At 43.1% G+C, this 25,677-nt stretch overlaps 1 protein-coding gene across 1 annotated transcript in view; it reads left to right on the forward strand.

Annotated features, from left to right (window-relative positions):
• The first annotated feature begins 16,903 nt into the window (after window positions 1–16,903).
• LOC133355613 (E3 ubiquitin-protein ligase TRAIP-like) overlaps window positions 16,904–25,677 on the forward strand; it is a 54,060-nt gene continuing 45,286 nt past the window's right edge. The window contains exons 1-3 of the mRNA XM_061572966.1: window positions 16,904–17,054; window positions 20,814–20,948; window positions 22,598–22,655. Coding sequence (XP_061428950.1) covers window positions 20,851–20,948; window positions 22,598–22,655 — 156 coding nt within the window. The 5' untranslated portion in view covers window positions 16,904–17,054; window positions 20,814–20,850. The remainder of the gene's footprint in view (window positions 17,055–20,813; window positions 20,949–22,597; window positions 22,656–25,677) is intronic.

Here is a 25,677-nt window from a genome sequence, read left to right on the forward strand (position 1 = left end):
AATCGTGATAATCGGAGGTGTGCGAGAAGGACAACACAAACAACACTTCGAAAGAAATTAGTTTTTAATCTAGATGATGATAAATTGCATAGCTCCAGTGGCTTCCTAATATCGGAAGGAAGAGCGTTCCAGACGGCCACAGAAGGGCATCTGAAAGCGCTGCGATGGCAGTGAACGTCTCCGTTCAACATCTTCAGGGTGTGAAATAACAATTGTACGGCAGCACTGATGTTTCCGGAGCGGGCGTGCTCACCACACATTGTGTTGGTTGTGAGGTGAGCACAGCCAAACGCTGCCACTTTGTCCACGGGTTTCTCTCTATGAATGCGATGGAAATGTATCAACTACTGTCCTGTCAAGATTCTGCCAACCTTGGTGATGAGAGCGAGAGAGAGAGAGCGAAAACACTTTCAGTAAACGCATTGCACGGTATTCGTTTCGAAAAATATTGTCGCTTACTGCGAGAAATATCCGGTTGGAAAAGTCGGAATGCGTGTTGCGGTAAACTGGAGTCGGCGCGTGGTAAATGCCTCGCGCTACCCTCGAGGTTGTTTCATGTTCTGTGACATCGACCCGAGACACCCCCCCCCCTTTTATTGTGATGCCGAGTGCCGATGCGCAACGGAGGGGAAAAGGCTGAAAGGGGGGGGGGGCTTCATTCACATACAGTGGGCGGTTTCAAGCACTGCCCAGAAAACACCTCGCTTCACCGCCATCCCGAAACGAGGCAGCGATCGTTGAGATCGCAGGCAGACTGTCCTTTTAAATCCTTTATATTAAGTTCACTTGCTTGCTTGCTTGCGCGCTTACGACCGTGCAAATCTTTCGGTCGTTTTTTAACCCACTTCCCGTGATCCAATCGAGCTGACATTTTGCACACAGACTCGTTGTGCGTGACAATTTATTTTCGTGAAAATTTGTTTCCATAACTTTACACTTTTTAGGATTTTTTTTTTATATTTAACTACCAATTGCTTAATGGTGGCAGGCAATCATCTGACCCATAGGTGGCAGCCATCTCAAGCCAGAGGACGAGAGGATTTTAGCCGCCACGCATATAAAGGATTTATAGTGAAAAACTTTGTTTTTACGGGTTAATTTTTTGGTCAGATGGGAGACAGCGTTTGACCGTGTCGCAGTGCCCCCCACCCCCCGCTCACGTGAGATAAACCGCAACGTTCATTGTCGCTGTCGGCAGCCGCGAAGCCCTTTTCGTGGAATTTGCAGATTCCCGTGAGTGTGGGTCACTTTCTTCAATCACATGCCCTCTGTTGAGGTGCAACAAAACGAAGTTGGTACTCGCTTGCAAACACCACAGGGAGACGACGGGCCGCTGGGTGTAACCTCAGCGTCTTGAGGTTGGACTGCAGGTAGCCACTCGCTCAAAACTATTGCATGGCATTGGAAAATACAGGAAAGTTTTGGGTGCTGCTGATTTATAAGCCGTTTTATATTGGCAGATTTTTTTTTTGGATAACAAGGAGGAAATTGACGAATTAAAATCCTTAAAAGGTACACGATTTGCACGAATTCCCTATTTGCAGTTTTAAATAGTCTTAATGCGGCAAATTGCCCTGGTTGCATTGCACGATATAACGCTTTACTAATCGACGTACGCCAACATTATACTTTGCATTTAAACCGTCTCCAAATGTCTCGGTGCTTTCAAGGCCTCCGTTAAAGTATGATCACTCAAATTAGCGCAGGGCGCTGCTTTCCCTGCCATCATTGGTTGCCCTGAAGTCGTCGTGGCAAAGCAAGTTTCAGCAGGCAAGTTGCACTCCAGTTTCTCACTTGGAAACGTTGCTTATTCTTGCCACGAAGTATACTCTTAGTTTTTTTTTATTTTCGGTAAAGTCACGTAGGTAAAAATAAAAATAAATAATAAAATAATAGAAGTAATAATTGAAATAAAATAATAAATTTCGGAGGCAACACAAGTCTCCGTCATCAGGTGGGACCGTCGCAGCTATATTTACTGCATAAATTTCGATTTAAAGCTTTCGTGACTGCAGGGATTCATCTTCTTGGTTCTTTCGGTAAAGTCACGTAGAAGGGAAGTAATAAAATAATAAAAATAGGAAAAATAATAAAATTAAATAATAAAATAAATATTCTTTTTATTTTATTACTTCCCTTCTACGTGACTTTACCGAAAGAACCAAGAAGATGAATTACTGCATAAAGTGAGGCAAAATTCCTAGAGACAAGTCCTTAAATACAACAAAGCTTTGCGAAATTTGAATGACCCCTGGAGAGATGATGGTAGGTTGAACAGATATCCGACCACGATTTGACCTCCACAACTTTCCAATTTTGATTCGAAAGCCTCCCCTCCCCCACCACCCACCACACATGTTGTCTTACTCAAGGCAAGGTTCATGATCGGCACTGGTTTCGTGTTGTTAGAGATTTAGTGAGTTCACATTGCGTGTACTTTAAAACCACGGGTGTCATGCCATTTGGATTGAAAGCCCGTGGTGGTTTTTTTTGTTTGTTGTGTAATTTAAATAGACTGCAACGCTTTGGGAATGCTTTTGTGCTTTGCACGCGATTCTGTACATTTTATAACCCCCCTTATTGAATGCGACGACGCGAGACCATTGCTAGAGGTATATTTTTTATGGGGGGGCGGAAAATGGGTCTTCGTTCGTCTGTGAATGCAAAGCACAATTGACCGTACCTTTAACGAATCACTCGTCTGCTTCGAGATGCATGTGCTGTATTCACTGTCAAGGGGACCACCAACAACGCCTCTTTGTGGCTTGAAGTCTAATTCAGGAGGGTGGCGTTTAAATAGCGTTAGAGAGTAATATGTTAACGAAGTAATGTGTTTTTTGTAAGTCAGGTACCACTTGTCATGTTTTACTGCTGCATGTGCATTCAGATGTAGTTGTATATAACATCCCGGATGACTTTTTTTCGTGATTCTTTCATTTTTATACGTTTGAAAATAATTCCATGAACAATTGGGAGTAAGTAAATGATTTGTCTCGCAGTTTCGGGTTAATATGAGGATAAAAAAGGCTACGATCGCAGTATTTTGGGCTGTTCCTACTGATGTTAAAGGCAACATAACGTGTTTTCATTTAAATGTAAGGCGCTGTGTTGGTAGCTGTACAAGGTAATGCCACTTCCGATCGCATTCTAGTGGATTCAGCAGCCAACGAACCATCTGCTAAAGTGTACCATCTTTTCACGTTTGAACAAATTAAAAACAATACAATAATTTGAATGCCCATTGTCTGAAACGGGAGTCTTCTTAAACGTAGTGTTGAGGACGAAGGGTTCATTTTTTGTGTTTGTGCTGATACGTTCATGAAAAACAAATGGTCGTAAACACGATTCAATCCGTTTGCGTAACTTAAAGAAAATTGTTCTTCTTGGTTCTTTCGGTAAAGTCACGTAGAAGGGAAATAATTCAGTCTCCCCGACAGACCTGGTCTTCACCTGAGGACGGCTGCTTGCGTTGTGGCCGAAACGTCGTGAGAATTATTTTATTATGTTTTATTTTTATTATTTTATTATTTCCCTTCTACGTGACTTTACCGAATGAACCAAGAAGATGAATCCCTGCAGTCACGAAAGCTTTAAATCGAAAATTAAAGAAAATTGATTACATCGTGATGTAAAAAAACATCTCAAGTAATTAGCAAATGAGAGGCGGATTACTTTTTAAAAGTCACACTCCTACAACCAGTTGAAGGCCAGGACATGGGCCCACTTCGCAAGGTTTTTGGCAGTTAATGCCACTTTCCCAACCGTAGCGAGTTGAATGCGGTGAGCAACCGCTCCAGTGTTCAAAGCATCTGTTTGAAGTGTATCATCTTTGCAAATTTGAACTTACTGGAAACATTAAAATAAGATGATATACATCCTGGATCCACCAATGAGTTATTTCAGTATTTTATTAGAATCCTATGCAATTCTAGATTTGAAGCTTTCGTGACTGCTATGATTCATATTCTTGGGATTTTTTTTACTTTACCGAAAAAACCCAAGAATATCAATCCTATGCAAGCTCACACTGTCCATGCGACAGAACCATTTTTTTCTTCACCAGCCATGACAGAACAAATGCATCGTTAAATCCTGGAGAGCCAGCGGCTGAGTAATACAAGTCTGGGTGACATGACTTAAAACAAATATCTGACTTGGACTCACTCACAGAAGCGGCATTAAACACAGTTCCCTGGAGCTGAGATTCCGGCCACTAAACTTCAAAAAATACTAAAATGGTCTCATGTTCCCCAGCCTGAGCATGTACTTTGGTTCACAAAGGCACCCACAGGGACTTGTGCTTTTACCCTCAACTCCAGCAAAACAAAGCCTACTGTTGAAGACTTCAGTCAACCTTGATTCCAGAGGTGTGGACTCGAGTCATGTGACTTGGACTCGAGTCAGACTCGAGTCATGAATTTGATGACTTCAGACTCGACTTGGACTTGCATAACAATGACTTTGTCCCACCTCTGAGGTGTGGACTCGAGTCATGTGACTTGGACTCGAGTCAGACTCGAGTCATGAATTTGATGACTTCAGACTCGACTTGGACTTGCATAACAATGACTTTGTCCCACCTCTGCTTGATTCTCAAACACGTGAAAATAGAAGCCATACATCGTTGGTAATCAAACACGTCTATGAATATAAAAGTTTGCAAGATATATGCCAAATCTCTTTCAAGCCCCAGTTTTATGTGCACCGCCTAACTTGTTTCCTGCCAATTTGTGACTAGTCCAGCATACCGGTGCGTTCGAGAGTTTACCCACAAAATGTACAATTACTCTCCAACACACAGGTGTGCTGAACTAATAACGAATTGCCATGTTTTGTTTACGTAACAAACCTTACTAATTGGCTGTGCCGGGTGGTAGCGGTTTTAACGACACATCAATATTTACATGATCTAACCCAAACAAACGACTCGTAGATAATATTGGTCGCAAAAGCCGAGGTGTTAAACTGGTACTCAATTTACCACGCCCGGAATGATGGCCTTTGGTAAGAGTTGACGCCTGATGGAAACCCAAAATCACGACTTGTCGAACAAAAACCAGAGCGTACATTTTCCCTTCCACATAAATAACCACATCATTCAGAGGCTTTGATGTTACATAAGCTCGGCTGTCATGCCTCTCGTATTCTACATCGCATTATACAGGGTTACATAATGGAGGGTCATTACCATTTCAATACAATTCGGAGCGCAAAATTCATCCTCTCGAGGAGCAATTGACCCAAAGGCACCGCATCGGAGCATTCAAATTCCTCGGACCGAATTGTCGGCAATGATTGGGCAACTGCAGCGTTGGTGAGATGGGTTGCCGTGGTGAAAGCGTTGCCATGATAACTCAGGCCCGTAGGCAGCAGCGCTTTCCCTTAACAGCTTGTTACTGCGCGTGCCGACTAGCGAAACACATGTGATCAAATGTCATCGCCGAAGGCCTGAAATGTACGTTGAACGACGCAACGGGGGGTCGGCCTGAATTCTGCCGAGCATCCGAAGCCTGGGGGCAGGTACCAAGGAGACGGAACGAGAGCGATGACCTCGCGTGAAGCCGTGAGCACACGTGCACGTCGAGCGGTGAAGCGGCAGAGTGCACGGCACAATTAAAATGCGACGTTGGTGACAATCAAATCCTGCTGGGTGAAGCTGTGGATGGGGCACGCGACTCACCGGTGGAAAGGTTATGAATTCAAATCCTGGTCAGGGGTAAACTCATCTCAACTTCCTGCCAGGGTCGATAAAATGAACATCACTTTGTGGGAATGGCTGCTGCGATTTGGAATGTTGAATTTGCAACTGTTAGCTCTTGGCCATGGATGGGAATGAGCATTGCACCCAGGCCCATTTGGAAATAGATCACTTAATTTCTGAGCAGAATATATACAAAAACACACTTGCGCGTGTGTGCGTAACACGTCCCTTCGGAGTGGGCAGGTAGCAACTTGGTTGGACAGCGCATTCGTGCACGTCAGAAAGCTCGTGGTCACGTGACGCACTTCAACCAATCCGGGAGCGTACTACATGTTTGGGAGGAGGCTATGCACGACAGACAAATATTACAGGTAGGAACAACAGTTCCACACTGCCCACCAGGGATTATTTGTCTGTCGTGCATAGCCCCTCCCAAACATATACGCTCCCGGATTGGTTGAAGTGCGTCACGTGACCGCGAGCTTTCTGTCGTGCACGAATGCGCTGTCCAACCAAGTTGCTACCTGCCCACTCTGAAGGAACGTGTTCCCTGGTGGGCAGTATGGAACTGTTGTTCCTACCTGTAAAATATACATCTTCTGTCAGGGCCAGCACCATAGAGTTTGAACACGCGTATCAGGTTCCTTTGAGAAAACTAGGCCTGTCAGCTGCAATGAGTTGATGGTCTAGGCCTGGTCACCAACGACTCCATCAAAACATGATATTACATTTGGAGTTTCACTTAATTCAGCTTATTCCAGGTCTGAGACCTAAGCATGTGATCGACGTGCAATTAACACTCGTTGGAGGTCATTAAGAGGGGTCACCCCCTTGTGTGGATTGGGGGGAATATTAAAGTTTCTGATAAATATAGACGTTAATTCGAAAGTACTTTGATGATGGCATCTGCTGGGGCCTGAACTGAAACAGGGGGACACACTACCAGCTGCACAGCCTCAATGGAAACCTCCTGGCATAACATGCTTTGGAATTGTCAATGTTGCGGGTTTACTAGTAACGAATTGGCATGTTTTGTTAACGCGACAAACAAACTCTTACTAATTGGCTGTGTCGGGTGGTGGCGGGTTTAACGACACGTTTATATTTACGCGATCTAACCCCAAAAAAAAACATCTTATGGACACGCTGCCCTGTTTAATTTTTATTCGCTGCTCACATCATGAGAGCAGCCAACATATGATGAAAATAAATTTCAATTTTCTACGGCATGCAATGCGGTCACGCACACAAGTGTGCTTTATCTCACGCTATGTGCATCACCAGATCGCGCATCTTGTATATGCCCCGTCGCTTTTTGTTGTTATCAACGCCAAGTTGCAAATTAAATATCTCGTATTGTGTTTTCACTTGCCACGTTTCGTTTCACAAGGATCATTTTGAAGATTTGGATATGCCTCTGGGATTCTAAATGAACTCAACGGTGGACCTAATTTGGGTAATATCATTTGTGTTTTCCGAGGTAATAAAAACAAAAGTGGTTTCCCAAACAAGTATGGGATGGTTCTCACTGTTTTGTTTGTGGCTCTCAGAAAATGATTTACATTCCGCATTCTTATGGCAGGGGGAAGGTCTATCCACACAACGCCCATTATTGTAGTTTTTCGCAAGGCGATACTAATTTTCGATTTAAAGCTTTCGTGACTGCAGGGATTCATCTTCTTGGTTCTTTCGGTAAAGTCACATAGAAGGGAAGTAATAAAATAGTAAAAATAAAACATAATAAAATAATTCTCACGACGTCGTTATTACTTCCCTTCTACGTCACGACGTCGTGAGAATTATTTTATCATGTTTTATTTTTATTATTGTATTACTTCCCTTCTACGTGACTTTACCGAAAGAACCAAGAAGATACTAATTTTATTGAGCTCTGATTGATGAAAGATTTCAGTAGACTCCTGACGGCCAATTTAGCTTGTACGTCTGCATGTATGTTGAACTTCTTTGGCACCCTACGTGTCCAATCATGCTCATCGGAAGTGCAGGGGAAGGACAACAAACTTATGCTTCTCATCGCAAGCCATGGTCTCAGATCACGGTGCTGCATTTTCATTGGTGGCTTCGATAGTTCGTGGAGCTTTGCTGACTGGAGCTTGGCAGCTCCTGGCTCGGTCCCAAAGCCCCGATGCTCAAAGTCACTCAAAACGACGTTTGAGCATTTGGTAAATTATTTTCCCGAGGAGTTTTATTCAAGTCAGTGAGAGCATTTTAGTTTGTAATCGGGTGAGAGTACTGAAGCAACGAATTATGTTTTGCAAAACACAAAGCACCTGAGGTAGAAACAATATAAAAGACAACGTGCCACCTTGCTGCCCAAACGAGCGACGTTTTTGGCTCGCGTATTTTCCTGATGCAATGAGCGAGTGGAGGAAATTTCCATCTTGCCATGGGAGAGACCAGTTTTTATATTAGATGGCCACAGCTGACCTCTCACTAAGTGGCAATGTACCAATTTGACTGGCGCAGGAGGGCAGACAAGCCCAAACGTGTAACCTTTCCGACTGCAGTTCCTAATTCGCCAAAACCCACTGTGCCTCCTGGCTACTTTGACAGAAAATTCCCTCTTACTGGACTATATTTTGTTCTAGATTTGAAGCTTTCGTGACTGCAAGGATTCATATTCTTAGGTTTTTTCGGTAAAGTCACGTAGGTAAAAAATTAGAATTAATAAAAGTAAAATAAAAATAAAATAAAAATCACGACGTTTCGGAGGCAACACAAGCTTCCATCTTCAGGTGGAACAGTCACAGCACGATAGCTGTATCAAGTGAGAGAAACGTCGTGATTTTTATCTTATGTTTTATTTTACTTTTATTAATTAAAAAATTTTACCTACGTGACTTTACCGAAAAAACCTAAGAATATATTCTTTTGCTGACTGTGCCACTCATGAATGAGAGAGATATCATACTTTCACAAATGGGCACATCTTCCCCTACCACTAATTGGGTGCTCGTCTGATGCTGTTTTCTTTTTTCTCGCCATCCCCCGTTGCACAGATTTGCCAAGCCTCATCTTGTCTCCGTTGAGAGCAGCAGATGCTCTTGACAAGCGCGCGTGCTCGCTCCTGCGCGATAATGATCACATTTTTCAAGCGGCGTGGCCATTGAGCCAAAATGCTGCAAATTTAATTAGCGCAGTTGATGACTTCTTCCACAGCGTGGCGCATACATTATTAACAAACATCCCTTAAACCATAATATTAATGCAATTTATGGCGATATTTTATTTTACGTAAAAAAACTATTTATATATTTCACAAAATTGCGTTGGATGCTCGTTCGGGAAAATGTGCGCGTGCCCGACGTCGTTTCAGCGTTGAACGTTTTGTCAGTCGACTTGAAAAAACGAAGGGGGAACCTCATTCAATAATGATCCAGTCACACGGTGAAGGGCAAGATGCCTCTGTGCTTTTGGACATGTGGCGTACATAACCGCAGAGTCTACTGCGCCCCATTAGGGCATGAAGCTGCCGCACTTGACTCACAGACAACCCAACTGAACATCGCGACGCCGACTTTCGTAGGAGCTGAAATAAAAGCCTACGCCGTTGCCTCGACCTTCCTTCGCTGTCAAATATCGCGCCGCCAGATATTTTGCGGAGACGCTGCAACGCTTCGCCGAGCTGAAGTCGACCAAAACCTCCCGCCGGTCAACGATGATCTGACCAGCGGCCCCACATCCACAGCTGAGATACAGAACTCAGTCGGTTTGGAAACACGTGGCACGAACTCTGTGTGATGCAGATGTCAGCATCAAAACGGCATGGACCGATTCCTTGGATTTAAACAACGTACCCAACAAACTCAGCTGATCATTGCACCTCACCCCTACACTACCAAGTTTCCTCCACACCCAGCTCATCAGCGAGCCCACCACCACACTGCCACAGCTTCCTCTTCACACAGCTCATCAGCGAGCCCACCACCACACTCCCCAGCTTCCTCTACACACAGCTCATCAGCGATCTCACCACCACACTGCCACAGCTTCCTCTACACACAGCTCATCAGCGATCCCACCACCACACTGTCATAGCTTCCTCTACACACAGCTCATCAGCGAGCCCACCACCACACTGCCACAGCTTCCTCTACACACAGCTCATCAGCAAGCCAACCACCACACTGCCACAGCTTCCTCTACACACAGCTCATCAGCGAGCCAACCACCACACTGCCACAGCTTCTTCTACACACAGCTCATCAGCGAGCCCACCACCACACTGCCACAGCTTCCTCTACACACAGCTCATCAGCGAGCCCACCACTACACTGCCACAGCTTCCTCTACACACAGCTCATCAGCGAGCCAACCACCACACTGCCACAGCTTCCTCTACACACAGCTCATCAGCGAGCCCACCACCACACTGCCACAGCTTCCTCTACACACAGCTCATCAGCAAGCCAACCACCACACTGCCACAGCTTCCTCTACACGCAGCTCATCAGCGAGCCCACCACCACACTGTCACAGCTTCCTCTACACACAGCTCATCAGCGAGCCCACCACCACACTGCCACAGCTTCCTCTACACGCAGCTCATCAGCGAGCCCACCACCACACTGCCACAGCTTCTTCTACACGCAGCTCATCAGCGAGCCCACCACCACACTGCCACAGCTTCCTCTACACACAGCTCATCAGCAAGCCAACCACCACACTGCCACAGCTTCCTCTACACGCAGCTCATCAGCGAGCCCACCACCACACTGTCACAGCTTCCTCTACACACAGCTCATCAGCGAGCCCACCACCACACTGCCACAGCTTCCTCTACACGCAGCTCATCAGCGAGCCCACCACCACACTGCCACAGCTTCTTCTACACGCAGCTCATCAGCGAGCCCACCACCACACTGCCACAGCTTCTTCTACACGCAGCTCATCAGCGAGCCCACCACCACACCACCTGGCTTTCATTTTCCACGGACACAACGGGCAGTGTTTTACCGGATCCACACAAACCACAGAACACGTGGATACCCAATGCACGAGTGGAAAATAAAGAAGAATTCTCTCCCCTGTATGCGACTGAGGCTACGAACACCAAGACGTGAATCACGTGATGTCGCACTCCCCCAAATATAAAATGGAAGGCGGTGGGTGTGTGAGTGTGAGTGAATAGTTGAGTGGGTGGGCGAGTGTATCTGCAATTCACCACCAACTCTCAGACAAAGCCATTGGATGGCTAAATCACTTACAACTGTATCTCTAACATATAGTAATAGGTGTTTACCCTTTCAACTGGTACAAAAACTGACACCTTTATACAACGGATCATGTTTGCAATAACCACAACACAAGCAGTCAAAATGCAAACCAAAAGAAACAACTCTGATAATGATAATGTGTGCACTGTTCTTGAAGTTGATTGGTCCACACCCGAGACAGCTCTTCTTAGAGCCTAGTCTCCATTGGTGTTGGACCAGATGACGCCAAAAGGCGGGTGGTATCTCTATCGGTTGATCTTCATCGGCTGTACTAAATCCTCATCATCAGCAGTTCACTTTCACTTGAAGCATGCTTTGTTTCTTTTCACAAAAACGCCAGTCATATTCTTGGGTCTTTCGGTAAAGTCACGAAGATAGGTTCAAAGAAAATAACCAAAAATAACATTTTGATTTAAAGCTTTCGTGACTGCAGGGATTCATCTTCTTGGTTCTTTCGGTAAAGTAACGTAGAATGGAAATAATGAAATAAAATAAATAAAACATAATAAAATAATTATGTTATTTACGTGACTTTACCGAAAGACCCAACAATATGAATTCCTGCAGTCACAAAAGCTCTAAGTTAAGATTCAAAAACGCCAGCGTTCTTTATATAACACAGTCATGCAGTGGCATTCATCAAAGTTAACAAGTAATTTAAATGCACGCAATATTGTATGAAAAACCCAGCGGTTATAAATGACACATATCAAAGATGTAAGAATGGTCATGGAGTATATTATGGTATATTTGTTGGGAATTTTAATAATAGACACTCATAATGACCTGCAGTTATAAGTTATGTTCCCGAAGTCTGGAGCGTTCACGCGACACAAGAATTGGCAATTTCTCCTCGACATGACATAACGGGCTGCAGGAGTTGAACCCTAAACTCCATGCGTCCCGGCTGTTTCATCGAATGTGAGATTACTCGGCAGCCTAAATCCAGAACTCCACACCGACAGCTCTCACGATACAACTAAAGAACAGCAAATGTACATCTTGATTTGAAGCTTTCGTGACTGCAGGAATCAATACTCTTTGGTTCTTTCGGTAAAGTCACGTAGGTAGAAAATAAATTAAATCACGATGTTTCGATCGCAACACAAGCGGTCGTCCTCAGGCGGAAAAAATAGACTTTACCGAAAGAAGTAAAGAGTATTGGAAATGTATATACATAATAAAACTAATCTCCATATATAAGGCAAAGTTGTGAGTATGTGTCTGTTCAAAATGTTTAGCGTACTTCCCGACATGCAACAAACTGCAAATTTGCCATGTGGGTACTTTCCAGACTTTACACCATGCAAAATTTATAAAAATACACTTTTGTTTATTTTTTCTTGTGGGGGGGAGCTCAATAATGCATAGATTTTTTTGCACGGCAAATGAGCTGTGACGTCAAATCTGTCACGTGACCCGCGTACGTGGAAGCGTAACGCATTGTAGTGTAGTGGGTAGCGCGCTGCGCTACGAACCCGGCGACCCGAGTTCGATTCCCGCTCACGACCACCACCGGTGACGATTGTCTGAACCGGTTCTGGGCCTCCCCTAGGTCGACTCAGCCTCACACGAGTAACTGGTGTGTGGTGAATCCAAGTCCCGGACGAAGCCAGCTAGTAAAGCTAGTACTTAATAAAAACTAAAATATATATATATACGTATACAATATTGCTCAAATAACCAACAGGGTGGTAGTGATCTCTGTTGGTGGTTCTCAGCCAGTGGGGACACATTCCACATTCCTGTGGCGGGTGCTAGTCTAAACCGTTATTGTGAGAGTGCAGTGAACCCACTGACACCCAGGGGCACGTGGCCTGCCCGGGATTCATGCCGCAATAATAATAATTATCTCCCGTGGGCAGCCCAACTCCAACGCACTGGGCACGTCCCAGTGGGGCCACAATTTGCTGTCCTCATTTTTTTTGTAGATCTTCCCCCGACCCGCTCGATGTACGAGCATTGGCGATTTGCCACTTGGCAGCGTGCCATGCCTACACGTTAATCAATCAGCGTCTGTTTGATGTATGCCGCCTATCCATTTTGGCACACGTCTCGTATACGTAGCCAAAGCCTGGCAAACATAATGTTTCTCGTCATCGTTAGTTATTATGTAGTAATGATCGATAGATATTTTAAGGCGACTTGTCAATCAACCGCTGGATCACAGCCTTTCGGAATGTCACGTCAGGCATCGGGGTTGTTTGAACGGCATTCACCACGCACGCTGGTCTGTGTGGCTTCATTAAGGAGAAAGTCTTCCGGGACCTGCTCAAATATCAATCGCCGCTGATCTCATCCGCAGACAGTAATTCAACTCGAATCGCTTGGTTCAAAGCGCAGTGCCGCTAATCACCGCGTCACCGCTCCCTCCCCCCGTTATCCATCGTTACTAAACTATAGTTCCATAAAGTGACACTCCTCGTTTCCATGCCTCTATTATCAGCTCGTCTTATTATCCGTGCCCATAGAAAATTATATTACCCACAGGCTCACCTCTCGCCTCTCCCTGTATTTGCAGCAGAGCTCCACAAATTTGGCGATTTTGACTATAAAAATTATTGGAATCATACAGAGATGACATTTATTAGACAGATCAGTGGAAAAAGCTGAATGTTTTTTTTTTACTTTCCGTAACAGCTATTTTCATTGGAGTATTACAGGTGAGGCTCCCCTGCCTCCCCTGACCGCACGTGACTGACCCACACCTCTTTGTTGGTAAGAGGGGTCTCCTGGAAGTGGTGTAAAATTAATCCCATTTGCTTGTATCCGCCAATCAGGGAAGTATATTCTTAGGTTTATTCGGTAAAGTCACGTAGGTAAAAAAAGTAATAAAAGTAAAATAAAAATAAAATAAAAAATAAAATGAATGATTTATATTTTTTATTTTATTTTATTTTTATTTTACTTTATTAATTTAAATTTTAATTATTTTTACCTACGTGACTTTACCGAAAAAACCTAAGAATATGAATCCTTGCAGTCACGAAAGCTTCAAATCTAGAATTAATCAGGGAAGTAATTTGGAAGCGATCTGTTGGGTGCCCCAGTTTGATTTAGTTACACGTGTTCATTCATGAATTAAGAGGAGTCAGTAACCCAAAAGGTGTGCAAAGTTGATCCAATTATCCATGCTAAATTCGCAGATAACAGAAGTTGCAGAAGTGTCGTACAATGATCCTATTATCTCGGTTCATCTGTAGATAACAGCAGAAATGATAGTTTAACTGTTTAACACGTCGGCTTTTGCGACCAATATTATCCATAATAGAGGTTTATTTTAGTTAGATCGCGTTAAACATGAATGTTGTGGGTTTACTCTCCAACACACCGGTGTGCTGAACGAGTAACGAATTGTCATGTTTTGTTTACGTGAGAAACCTTTACTAATTGGCTGTGTCAGTCGGTGGCGGGTTTAACGACACATTCATATTTACGCGATCTAACCCAAAAAAACGCTCTATTACGGAGAAGAAATGTGTTCAGATAGACATGGAAAATATGACCCATCAACAGGACCCACCGCATCAGCAGATGACCGCTGTTTCACCATCACCCTACAAGATTGGTTTTGGAGCAAATGCAATTCGCGACAATGGCGCCACGGTTTAAGCGCCGGGACCCACAGTCAGAAGGATGTGAGTTCAATCATTACTGGTTGGGGATTGACTCAGCCAATCATACTCATGGGGTCGATAAAATAGATACCATTTTTTGGAAAGTCAACAGTGGTTGTTTTGGAGTCATACTACTACCCAACTTCGGAATGCGGAATTTGTACTGGATCAGTGTCTCTAATTTGTACTGGCTCAGGAGTATGAAAAAACTTCAACAGCATTTACATATAAGTACTTAAATTGTTTGATACAAATTACTCCTTTTAAAGAATAAAGACCCTTCGTTGATAAAATTAATAATCTACACACCGCATCGTCCGTTTCTATAAATAATTCGTAATGAATTATTTACATAATAACATTCAGGACGTGTACGTTTTGGTCTTCACTGGGGGTACATATTTAAGGGAAGTATGTTTTATCCATCATATTGATTTTCCAAAAAAGTTTTAACCACAGAAGCGGGTGAGGACTGCAGTTCGATGTTGGCGAGATGTTAACTACCTCGCCCGGTATACAGGAGGTCGTGGGTTCGATCCCGACCCTGACGCCTGCTGTATATTTGGAGTTTGCGTGTTTCTCTTCCCGTGGTCATGTGGATTTTTCTCCCGATCCTCCGGTTTTTCCCTCCACGTTTATAAACACGCGTTTAGAGTATTTTTTACTGCTATAAATATCCACGTAATAAGCCACTTCGCTGAGCAATATAGCTCAGCGGGCTTTATGAAGTGGACAAAAAAAGTTGAATGGTGTCTCTGTGCCCAAATGCTGAATGTCAGAGGCTGCTCATCTCCACTGGTAGCCCCAAACTAGTGGTGTGAATTTTGACCGGGACCGTTTTATAGTCCCTGATTATAGAGCAACATTATTACTGAAAAATAACACAATCAAGGCAATCGGCTTATGGGGCATTCTCAATCACTATCGACAAACAGCGTGTTGCTTTAGCAGGCAACCTTCCAGACTTGTCTCGCTGACATTCTGAGTCTTATTAACAAGAAGGCGACTGAAAATCCAGTACCATTTGTTCCACATAGCATTCCCTGCTTAATGAGAGTCACAGCATTGAAACCGGCCCAGAGTTTGCATGCACAAGCAAATGTTGCCGCAAAAACATTGGCCGAGAAGGCACAAGGCCGATTAAAAATTAAAGTGACATCTGGCTCAAGTGAGTATTAAAGAATGTGGTCATCTCCTGTTTACAGCCCTGAGCCAGGGGTGGAAAGTCCACGTTCCTATGGCAGGGGCGAGTCTATCCGCAGGACGACCAGAGTTCATGTATATTCTTAGGTTTTTTCGGTAAAGTCACGTAGATAAAAAATTTAAATTAATAAAAGTTAAATAAAAAATAAATAAAAAATCAGGACGTTTCGGAGGCAACACAAGCTTCCGTCTTCAGGTGGAACCGTCACAGCACGAAAGCTGTATCAAGTGAAAACAAAAAGAGTTCATGTAGTTTTATAATTCCTTCTCGCTTGAAGGAGCTCAGACAAGTGGTTTACTTTTGGTTACATGGCCACAATCGCACATGTGGCTTGTCTTTAATTTACATCTATGGGTCTCTATGCATATCTTTGTATGTATATGGGTCTCTCTGCATCTATATAAGACTCTATGGGTCTCTATGGGTTATTGGGTATCACGAATAAATAGTAATGATTTATATATCCAGGAAAGCCACACTAAAGCCGTAGGATTATTTTTCAAGGAGGTCCTGCATTGAAGTTGTAACGATGTTTTCAGCCAACGCATGCGTGTCGATACGTGTGAAGGGAAACCAGAGCACCCGGAGAAAACCCACGCGTGCGAGGGAGAAACACTCAATCCCCGTACAGATTGAAGCTGATGGATGTTAGTCCGCTTGCTGTAGCCGCCTTCTCATGGCGAGCCCATGAGAAGCCACCGCCACAGTGCTACCACAGCATATGGTCCAATCCTTTTTGGTTAGCATGGCCTTTAATATTCCATTGATGAAGGAGACGTTCATTTCAATGGTAGGTGTCATCCCAGCAGGATCAGGTCATCTGGAGTTTGAACTCGACCATACCACACCACAACACACAATCCCGGATGGGGGGGGGGGTGTAAATATTATTGCATTTGATAAACATCTAAAAATGATTTTACATAACTACGTATTATAACTGTAGTTATAAACTATTAACGCACAACGTGCAATGGTTTTAATATAGCCCTATATATAAGTGTATGTATTTAAAAAGATAATTTCTAAGTGTAAATGTTACCCACCCCCCCCGTCCCTGTCCCCAGGGTTGAGTTGGTTTGGCCCGGCGTGACGACACCGCCAGTGGCGGCCCAGCGCGCGCGCATTTGACTTGATCGACGCGGTTTTCGCGAACCTCCACCGCTCTCTGTCTGTGTGTCCGTGCGAAACACTCGGGCCACTGATAGAGACCGGGGCAAGACCAGGCACTCTGGACACCTCCCGTGCATCACGCCGCCGACGTATGCGTCCTCCACGTTGCAACGCGAATCAAAGTAAGGGGACTTTGAGACAGGAGAACGCGCAAGCGTTCTTGTGAGTTAAGCCTGCGGCCTACGCGAAACAGGCTTCAGGGTTTCTCTCGCCCCGTTGTGAAATGTTAATTCGGTTTAATGTAACCCACTCGTCTCGCCTTGCAATCGCAACGAGCCCTGTTGCCTTTCATACGCATGGCTTTATTTTGGTGATTTATCTATTTCGACAAGTTTTTTGGTTGTACTGTACTTCAAATCCACAGCAAGAACAATGGGATTTCACATCTGATGATGATTGCTCGTGTTGCAGTCGAAACGTCGTGGGAATTTTTATTGTTTTATATTTTTATTATTTTATTGTTTCCCTTCTACGTGACTTTACCGAAAGAACCAAGAATATGAATCCCTGCGGTCACGAAAGATTTAAATCAAAACATTACACTTATTTTTTATGACATATATGTGTTCTTTTTCTTGGTTCTTTCGGTAAAGTCACGTAGAAGGGAAGCAATAAAATAATAAAAATAAAACAAAATAAAATAATTCTCACGACGTTTCGGCTACAACGCAAGCAACCTGAGGACGGCTGCTTGCGTTGTAGCCGAAACGTCGTGAGAATTATTTTATTTTATTATGTTTTATTTTTATTATTTTATTGCTTCCCTTCTACGTGACTTTACCGAAAGAACCAAGAAGATTGTCATGTCCTATTATTAATCTACTGCTCGATAAGGCCATTCCCCTGCTGATGCCTCCTTCACTGATCTATAAGCAGGTGCAATCCATCTACCACATTCCCTCCTATTTTATTTCTCCATTTGTCTTTCACTGTCCCTAGTGGATCACTATTATGTCACCAGTTTGACTGTTTGTTGCCTTCTCATATAATGTATGGCCCTGCTAAGAGTTCAAAGGTCTTAAGTGTAATGTTTTTAATTTAGACTCTGTTGTTTAATGCAGTGTTTTCCATCCGCAATGTAATTATGTTCAGGATGCATCCGTACATTATAAGGAATTGTATCGGTCATTGATTGTAGTGTATTAGTGAAACACTTAATGCAGGTGGCACTGTTGCAGAGTGCTTTGACTTGGCTTCACGTGGTAATGATTGAAAATCTTGGTCAGGAGTTCACTGCCCATCATTTTTCCACGGTCGATAAAATACCTACTGTATCGCTTTGTTGAGATGGTAGTGGTGGGTTTCCATTGGATCAACTGGCACCCCACTGTAGCGATGTGGAATTTTAATAACTGGCCTCATGACTGCCAGTCGAAGCTTTGAATACAATGAAATGAATAAAATGTATATATCATGATGCCCTAACAGTGCTTGCATATGAATGCCAGAACATTATGGATTCTATTTTTAAAGTTTGATCACAACTTAATGTATTCCAGAAAATGGCAATGTTTCAACTTACAATTAAAATGCTGGTCACAGTGTGTGCTGTACAAAAATAAATTGACCATCTTCAAACACAAATGGTGTAAACAGATAAAACACATAACTTTTAAATGTCCACTTTTCACTTGCATAATGTCTGGCATAATCTCTGGCATGTGAATATGCTTTTATTGAGATATAGTGGAACATTGAAACTAATATGAAATATCCTATTACATATACTAGTCCTTGTGCATATTAAGGCCAGGTGCAAATGCAATTTTAATGTTTTTGCATTGCAGTACTGTATGAATATCAATGTACAGTATTTTTTGGGGGAATTTTCTTTTGAGAAAGGTGTCCAATTTAAATTTTATACTGCACAGTAACACCTCTAGTCGGTAAGTCAGTTTATTTCAGGTTAGACGCATTGTAATGTTCTGACCTGCCCCTACTGAACATCTTTAATAAGTGTAACCCGTAAAAACAAAGGTTTATCACTATAAATCCTTTATATGCGAGGCAGCGAACCTAATATATAGGATTTAAAAATATATTCGCCTGTGGAGGACGCGGGGATCGATCCCGCGACCTTTGGCATGGGAAGCGAGGGCGCTACCAACTGCGCTACTCCACCACGGCCTGTGGAGGGGTTACGCTCTGGGCTCTTATACTGTGACGTTCAGCCAAAGCCAAGAATGAGTTCTATTTGAATATATGTAAAATAATTTTTTTTTGCCTAAAAAGTGTAAAATTTGGGGAATTTTTTTTCACGAACATTAATTGTCCGGCACAACGAGTCTGTGTGGAAAATGTCAGCTCGATTGGATCACGGGAAGTGGGTTAAAAAACGACCGAAAGATTTGCACGGTCGTAAGCAAGCAAGCACGCAAGCACGCAAGCAAGCAAGCAAGCGAACTTAATATAAAGAATTTAAAAAGAGCTTTATGGCTGATCGGATTCCTCCAGTATAAACAAACATGCGGATTTTTGAATCTGCTGGAACTAAGAAGCAATCATTGGCGACAAATTAATCCTTAATTTGCATACACTGAAATGTTGGCTAAGCCGGGAAGGCTACCCTCTCCATGTTCTCTTATTTTTACATTTGTCTTAAATTTACAAATAAACTCTTCAACCCTATGAGGATAGCCTCTGTTTTTTTTAGTTTAAGAATTGGTGCGTGACCTCCGCTTCATTGTGTCGTTGATGGTAAGTGGCTTGGATTAAACTGTAGAGCTAATGTGCTTTTGAGTGTTCTTAAACAGTAAACATTTAATTGTGCATATTTAGTCATTTGTTTTTACCTCATTACTTGTTAATAAGATGTGTAAATGTAATTTAGCTGGAATAATTGCTCGTTATTATATGCAGTATTCTGGACACCCCACAGCTTTGAGAGGTTTCACTATAGTTAGGTTTAGTATCATTTCCAAATACCAAGCAAACTCTAGGCACGAAACAATTATTATTGTGTTCATCCAATGAGGGTAATCGTGTACATATGGACATATCCTTTGATTTCATGCTGTGTTCTCTCCTATTCTAAGCGTATAGTATAATTTCCACATTCAGCGCATGTGAACCACACTCTCGATAGCAACTACCATTATCCACCACCAACAATGTTATACTCATCATTGGACCTCCTTTGCCACTACCAAAATATAATAATAGGGGTTTTCCCCTTTTTTATGGCAACAAAACTGAAACTTTTTTACAAGGATTCATGTCTGCATTAACCACAACACTTGCAGTCAAAATGCAAACAAAAAACATACTATGATAATATATGCATTCTTGAAACTGATTGCTCCACACCAAGGGCCAGCGTTGTTTGCATTTTCACCACAAGTATTGTGGTTAATGCAGACATGAATCCTTGTAAAAAGGTTTCAGTTTTGTTACCAGAAAAAAGGGGAAAACACCTCTTATTATAATGTTATACTCATTTTCTTTAAACCAGAGGGATTTTGGGTTGAGTTTGACCCATGGCTGCGATTATAACTGAGGCAGACACTAACCACAGCGCCATCAGTCCAAATAATGTATTATGTAAATGCAGTTATAAACATAATAACTTTCCCCACGGTACTTTAGATCTTCCTTGCAAATAACAACTCTTCCAAGAGTGTTTTCACCCCGTAAAATAAAAGAGATGTATGAATTGATATGTACGAGTGAAATTATAATTTATCAATATGCACAGTGATACTAACCAGCGGTATGTAAACTCTGTTTCTGGGCATCTCCTAGGTCCATGCAACCTTGAACGGTCGCTTGGTACTGTGTGTGTGTGTGTGAATATCAACAAAGGGGAGACAAAAGATGGCTGAGGTTGGTGCCAGAACAATTGACTAAATTAAGGCTTTCTGTCTTTGTGTGTTTGTGTGCAGGCAAGGCATTGGAAAAGGAGCTGGGAGAGTAGTCACAATGCCCATCCGAGCTCAGTGTACCATCTGTTCTGACCTTTTTGATAACAAAAGCAACATATCAGCCATTCTTTGCGGACACACGTTCCATGAAGAGTGGTATGTGCCTACATTACATTACAGCACTATTCAGGGTTCAAGATCTAAATACTTTGCATGTGTATGAAATAAAATAAAATGATCAGTTTTGCTGTTATGCTTCTCGCACAAAGGTTAGTTATTGTGCAACGTTAGTGTAAAACCGATTGAAGGATATTCTCAGACAACAATTAACCTTTGGGTCCGTAGTTTTGCTCACTGGGAGAAATTGAGTAAGAATTTTAAAGAGCAACGATGGTGGATAAAAGGTGCAGTATATAACGTTATATTATTCTGACTTGTTCTCCGCAATACTTCGCAAATGGGCCTCAGGTGTAACATTGTTGTGTTTTATCTCACTTTTCACAGGAAATGAAAAATGCTCAATGTGGCTTTGGAGGCTCTTGGGGTTAACTTATGTCCATATCAGAGATACTGAACCAGCACTGCTGAGACTTGGGCTTTGAGTCCTGGGCTCCCAATGGAAATAAGTTTTTCATGCGTATTGAATTGATGGTTTCCACCTGGTCAACCACTGATTGCAGTGAAAAATAATGATTATCTTAGAGCATAACACCGAGGGATACATCTTATCTGGCTCAGTGGGGTGGGGTGTTTAGAGTGCTCGACTCAAAATTGGAAGCCTGCAAGTTAAAATCCCACGTGGGGTTTGACCCAAGCCCATCAGCTCTCCATGGACCATAAATTAAATACTATTTTGTGGAAAGTCAACAGTGGTGCTATGGACAGAATGCACTTTGCCATACAAGTTCTGGCGAATTGCTCTGATGCTGGATGCAATTACCAGCAAAACGTCGTACTCAAAAACTGTAAATGTTGTGGATTCACTCTTCAACACACCGGTGGGCTAAAGTAGTGAACTATTTGTCTTTTGTCAACGTGACAATTTTTTGCTGATTGGCCGTGTCGGGTGGTGGAGGGTTACGACACATTTATAAATAACGCGATCTAACTCAAAAACGTTTATTATGAAGTGTTGAATGTCTGTCGGTGCTTATGAATACTGCCCAGTAGAGCAGGGAGACACTGACTTGATTTAAAATGTACAATTAATGAACACTTTAATTGGCGAAAGGGTGTACATGTATGGCCTCGCCTATTTCCTTGTGTATGGATAATGCTTAATATATATATTTTACATACTGTTGAACTATAATAAAATTAAACTGTGAATTTAAAATAAAATTGCAAATGTCATAGGACTTTGTGATGAAGACTCGTCACATCACGATGATTATAGCTTTTTTTGTCACCGTTAAAGTTTAATTTCATCTGTATCACACATTCTTGAGACAGCTGTTTAGAACGCGAGACATTTTCATTCTTTGTCTGGGACTGGAGCCAAAAAATCATCTGTTGGGCATAATTTAATGATTACATTAGGTTCTCTTAGAGGGGTTTTAGAGAAAATTGTGAGAGGTCATACTGCGCATGTACATTAGAATGGTGTAATAATGATAATAGTATCGCCCCCTTACAGGAATAGCCTTACACTTTTCACTTTCAGAAAAGGTCAGGCGTATAGCTATACCAAGACATAAGACAATGGTTATTCTACATAATTTTGCCGGGTGGCAACTGTTTCTGTATAAAGTGCAAGACATATGAATAATATCTTGTCTAACACGTATCTCTTTTTTTTCAAATAGCTTGACGCACTGGCTGCAGACTGCTGCCCGCAAAACATGTCCACAGTGCCGCGTCAGCGTAAGTATTTCTCACCTCTTCCAGATTTCTCCGCGTGAAAATATGTATTTACCCCATGGCAGGTTTCTCAACCAACGTCTCCTGAGAGGGTTGGTAAAAAGCCCGAAGCTTGGATGGGCATAGATTGGCCATCCTAGCTGAGACGCTTGCATTAATAGATTATAGTTTTTCGAGCCGTTTCGAAGTGGTAGGCTTCGTGTGGCTGCTGGCCCTTGGAAATTAAGTCAGGGGTCATAGCCAGTGCTACAGCATCCTCATTTGAAATACAGTACAGCAAGTCCTCGCTTAACAAAATGGGGCTGCCGCATGAACCGTATTTGCAATAAGCGAGAGTCATTTTCTCGAAGGGAATAATGACGAAAATGGGGGGTGCCGTTCCAGGCCGTAATTTTCTTATTTTTATTTTACAGTCCAGTACACTATTTTACACGTGTCTTTTTTTAATGTGGTGTGTTTAAAGTGAGATGACATTACGCACACAATGATGCCGGAACAAAGAGATGAGGGTGAGTAGGGGACGCCATGTATCACAGCGCTGACACCAGTGCAGCACCAGCTCTCAGCATCACCCAACAATGCTGCCACCCCCCCACGCCGCTCGGAAAAGTAGTCCCTGATGCGCTAGACTTCTGGCGTCATCGCGGGCACGGTACACTTTAAGCGAAAACGTTCCATAAAATAAAAAACGGGTTAAGGCGAAGACTCGTAGTGTCAGCGCGCGTTAAGCGAGGATTTACGGCACTAAAATAGTCACTCCATTCCTGGACTCGTACTGCAGCATTCTTTATTGTTCACCAATGGCAGAGTGATCTTCACCAATTATGATGTGTTTCAGGACACGTCCTAATTACTGAGATCATGGTGGTGTTGATTGGAATCCGATTGTGAGTGCTGCAATCCGTGGCACGTGATTTCTACTGGCTCCTATCAAAACGCCATCTTTCAGCAGCCCTTAGGGCACCACCACGGCATACGTCAAAAACACAACAGCCCAACTGTCAGAATGCAGGCTGTAATTTTTGCTGTTAATAATGAAGAGGACAGTCAATAACGTGGTTTCTATGGTTATCTTGAACATCGTTTATTTGTGCTCGGAGCTCATCATACTTTTAGGCCGTCTAAAATGAGCACGATTTGGTAAGGCTGCATTAATGAGTACGAATTCAACAGTGGCTCTACTGTGCAGAAGCTGATACCACAGCAATGTAGAATTCACACTTATGGCTCGGCGCTACAAATTGAGTTGAGCGCCACCCATTGCTTGTTTGAACATGGATGTTTTTTTATGTTGTATAAAATGCTTCCATAATGGTTGAACATTATGTAAAAAATATATTGATTCCCCCCACCCACTCCCCCGATTGTGCTATAAATGGCAAATGTTGAACAAAGCACTTTTTTCCCCCCATTAAGGATAACCCCCCTGCAGACCTCCGAGAAACACATCTTGGCAGGGAACAGCTTCAGAATGAGACACCATGGGGGCCTGTCCCAGTGTATCTCAATGAATCGCGGTTACCTGCAGGCCCAGACCAAGGTCACAAATGTAACCGTGACATTATTTACTTGTGACGTTAACCAAAATGAAAACGCATAATTTTTTTTTAACCATCTTTTCTTACCAGCACATCATCAAATAAACATGAGCAGGTTGGATCGTTGACACGCGAACCCGTTGAATATCACACGTGGATCATTTTTTATGGCTTTGCCCTTATCCAACACAGAGTATTATATATTATGCCCCTTATCCAAAGCCTATGGGGCACTGCTGTCACCCACCCACCAATCTCTGAGTTTTGATTCTCTGTTGGCCCACAGTTGGGTGTAGTGTAATGAGGGTCTGACTGACGGTGCTCACTGGGATGTTATTCCATGACTGAGCTCATCGCGATGGTGAGCAGTGGGGGAATCCTTGAACTATACCAAATTATATCCTGTAGGAATCGGCGCTATCTGTGGGCTGTTGCGTCTCGCTGGATAGAAACATGCGGGCCTGATCACCTGTGCTATGTGCAAGATACAGGGAAAGCTTTTGAGTGTATTGTGGTGGCACACGCTTATAAACAGGTGCTTTGGAGGCACGGTAGGTGGATCATGAAGAGAACGTCAAGTGCTGTGACACTTCAAACATTTTCTATTGTGTGAGACATCCTGTAGCGCAGTTCTTCTGAAAATGTTGCTTTCATTAAGGATTTCCAAGCTGTATAAGTTATATTCTATTTACACAAGAATAATTTGTTGATTCTTGGAGAAATTCAGGTGTTTGAAGTTGAGCTCTGAGTCTAATTAGATGCTAGCTAAGCTGCCCAAAACTTCCAGCTGCCTTTCGTAATTTTTTTTTTTAAACAAAGTATTTGTTCATACTGCATTGACCGTGGTGCACGAGCACAAATATCCCACGACTCAACGCATTCATTATTAACACTGGCCTTAAACAAATTCCTGCGGAGGGAGCTGGTAGGAACGTTGGGTTGCTCAGTCAATGGCCAGGGTCAACGGCGGCGTGGTGTATTCCGCAAATATGGCCGACTGTGAGGGCGGGCACAAGCCGGCGTGAGTAGGTTAAACGTTGAGTTTTATAAGGGCACCACGGGGTGACCAGCCCCTCCCCACCCAGCCCCTCCCCACCCTCCCCTCTCCACCCAGCCCCACCCCTCCCATTTTTGAATGTACGACGGACGGACACAATAATCCCCTGTGGGCTGGTGGAACCAGGTGGTTCCTATTTTACTGGTAGGAACCAGGTGGTTCCTACCAGTAAAATAAAGAAATATATATATAAACAGGTGACGTGTCAAGGCAATGGCCCTTCCGGTAATTAAAGAGGCCAGAGACGAGAATGACAGGTGCTGACAGGTGCTACCACATGCCCAAATCTGCTGGTGCTCTGGCCAGCACTCAGTTGCAATGGTCAATTAAATCTGGGAGTTCAAATAATGACTGGGTTATTCATGCAGTGGGGAGCGTACCAGTAACCACTTATGAAAACCAGGTAAATCTTGACTAAAATCGAGTTTTT

The sequence above is a fragment of the Lethenteron reissneri genome, chromosome 51 (genome assembly GCF_015708825.2).
Source record: "Lethenteron reissneri isolate LAM-NWPU_2019-01 chromosome 51, ASM1570882v1, whole genome shotgun sequence".
Taxonomy (NCBI): domain Eukaryota; kingdom Metazoa; phylum Chordata; class Hyperoartia; order Petromyzontiformes; family Petromyzontidae; genus Lethenteron; species Lethenteron reissneri.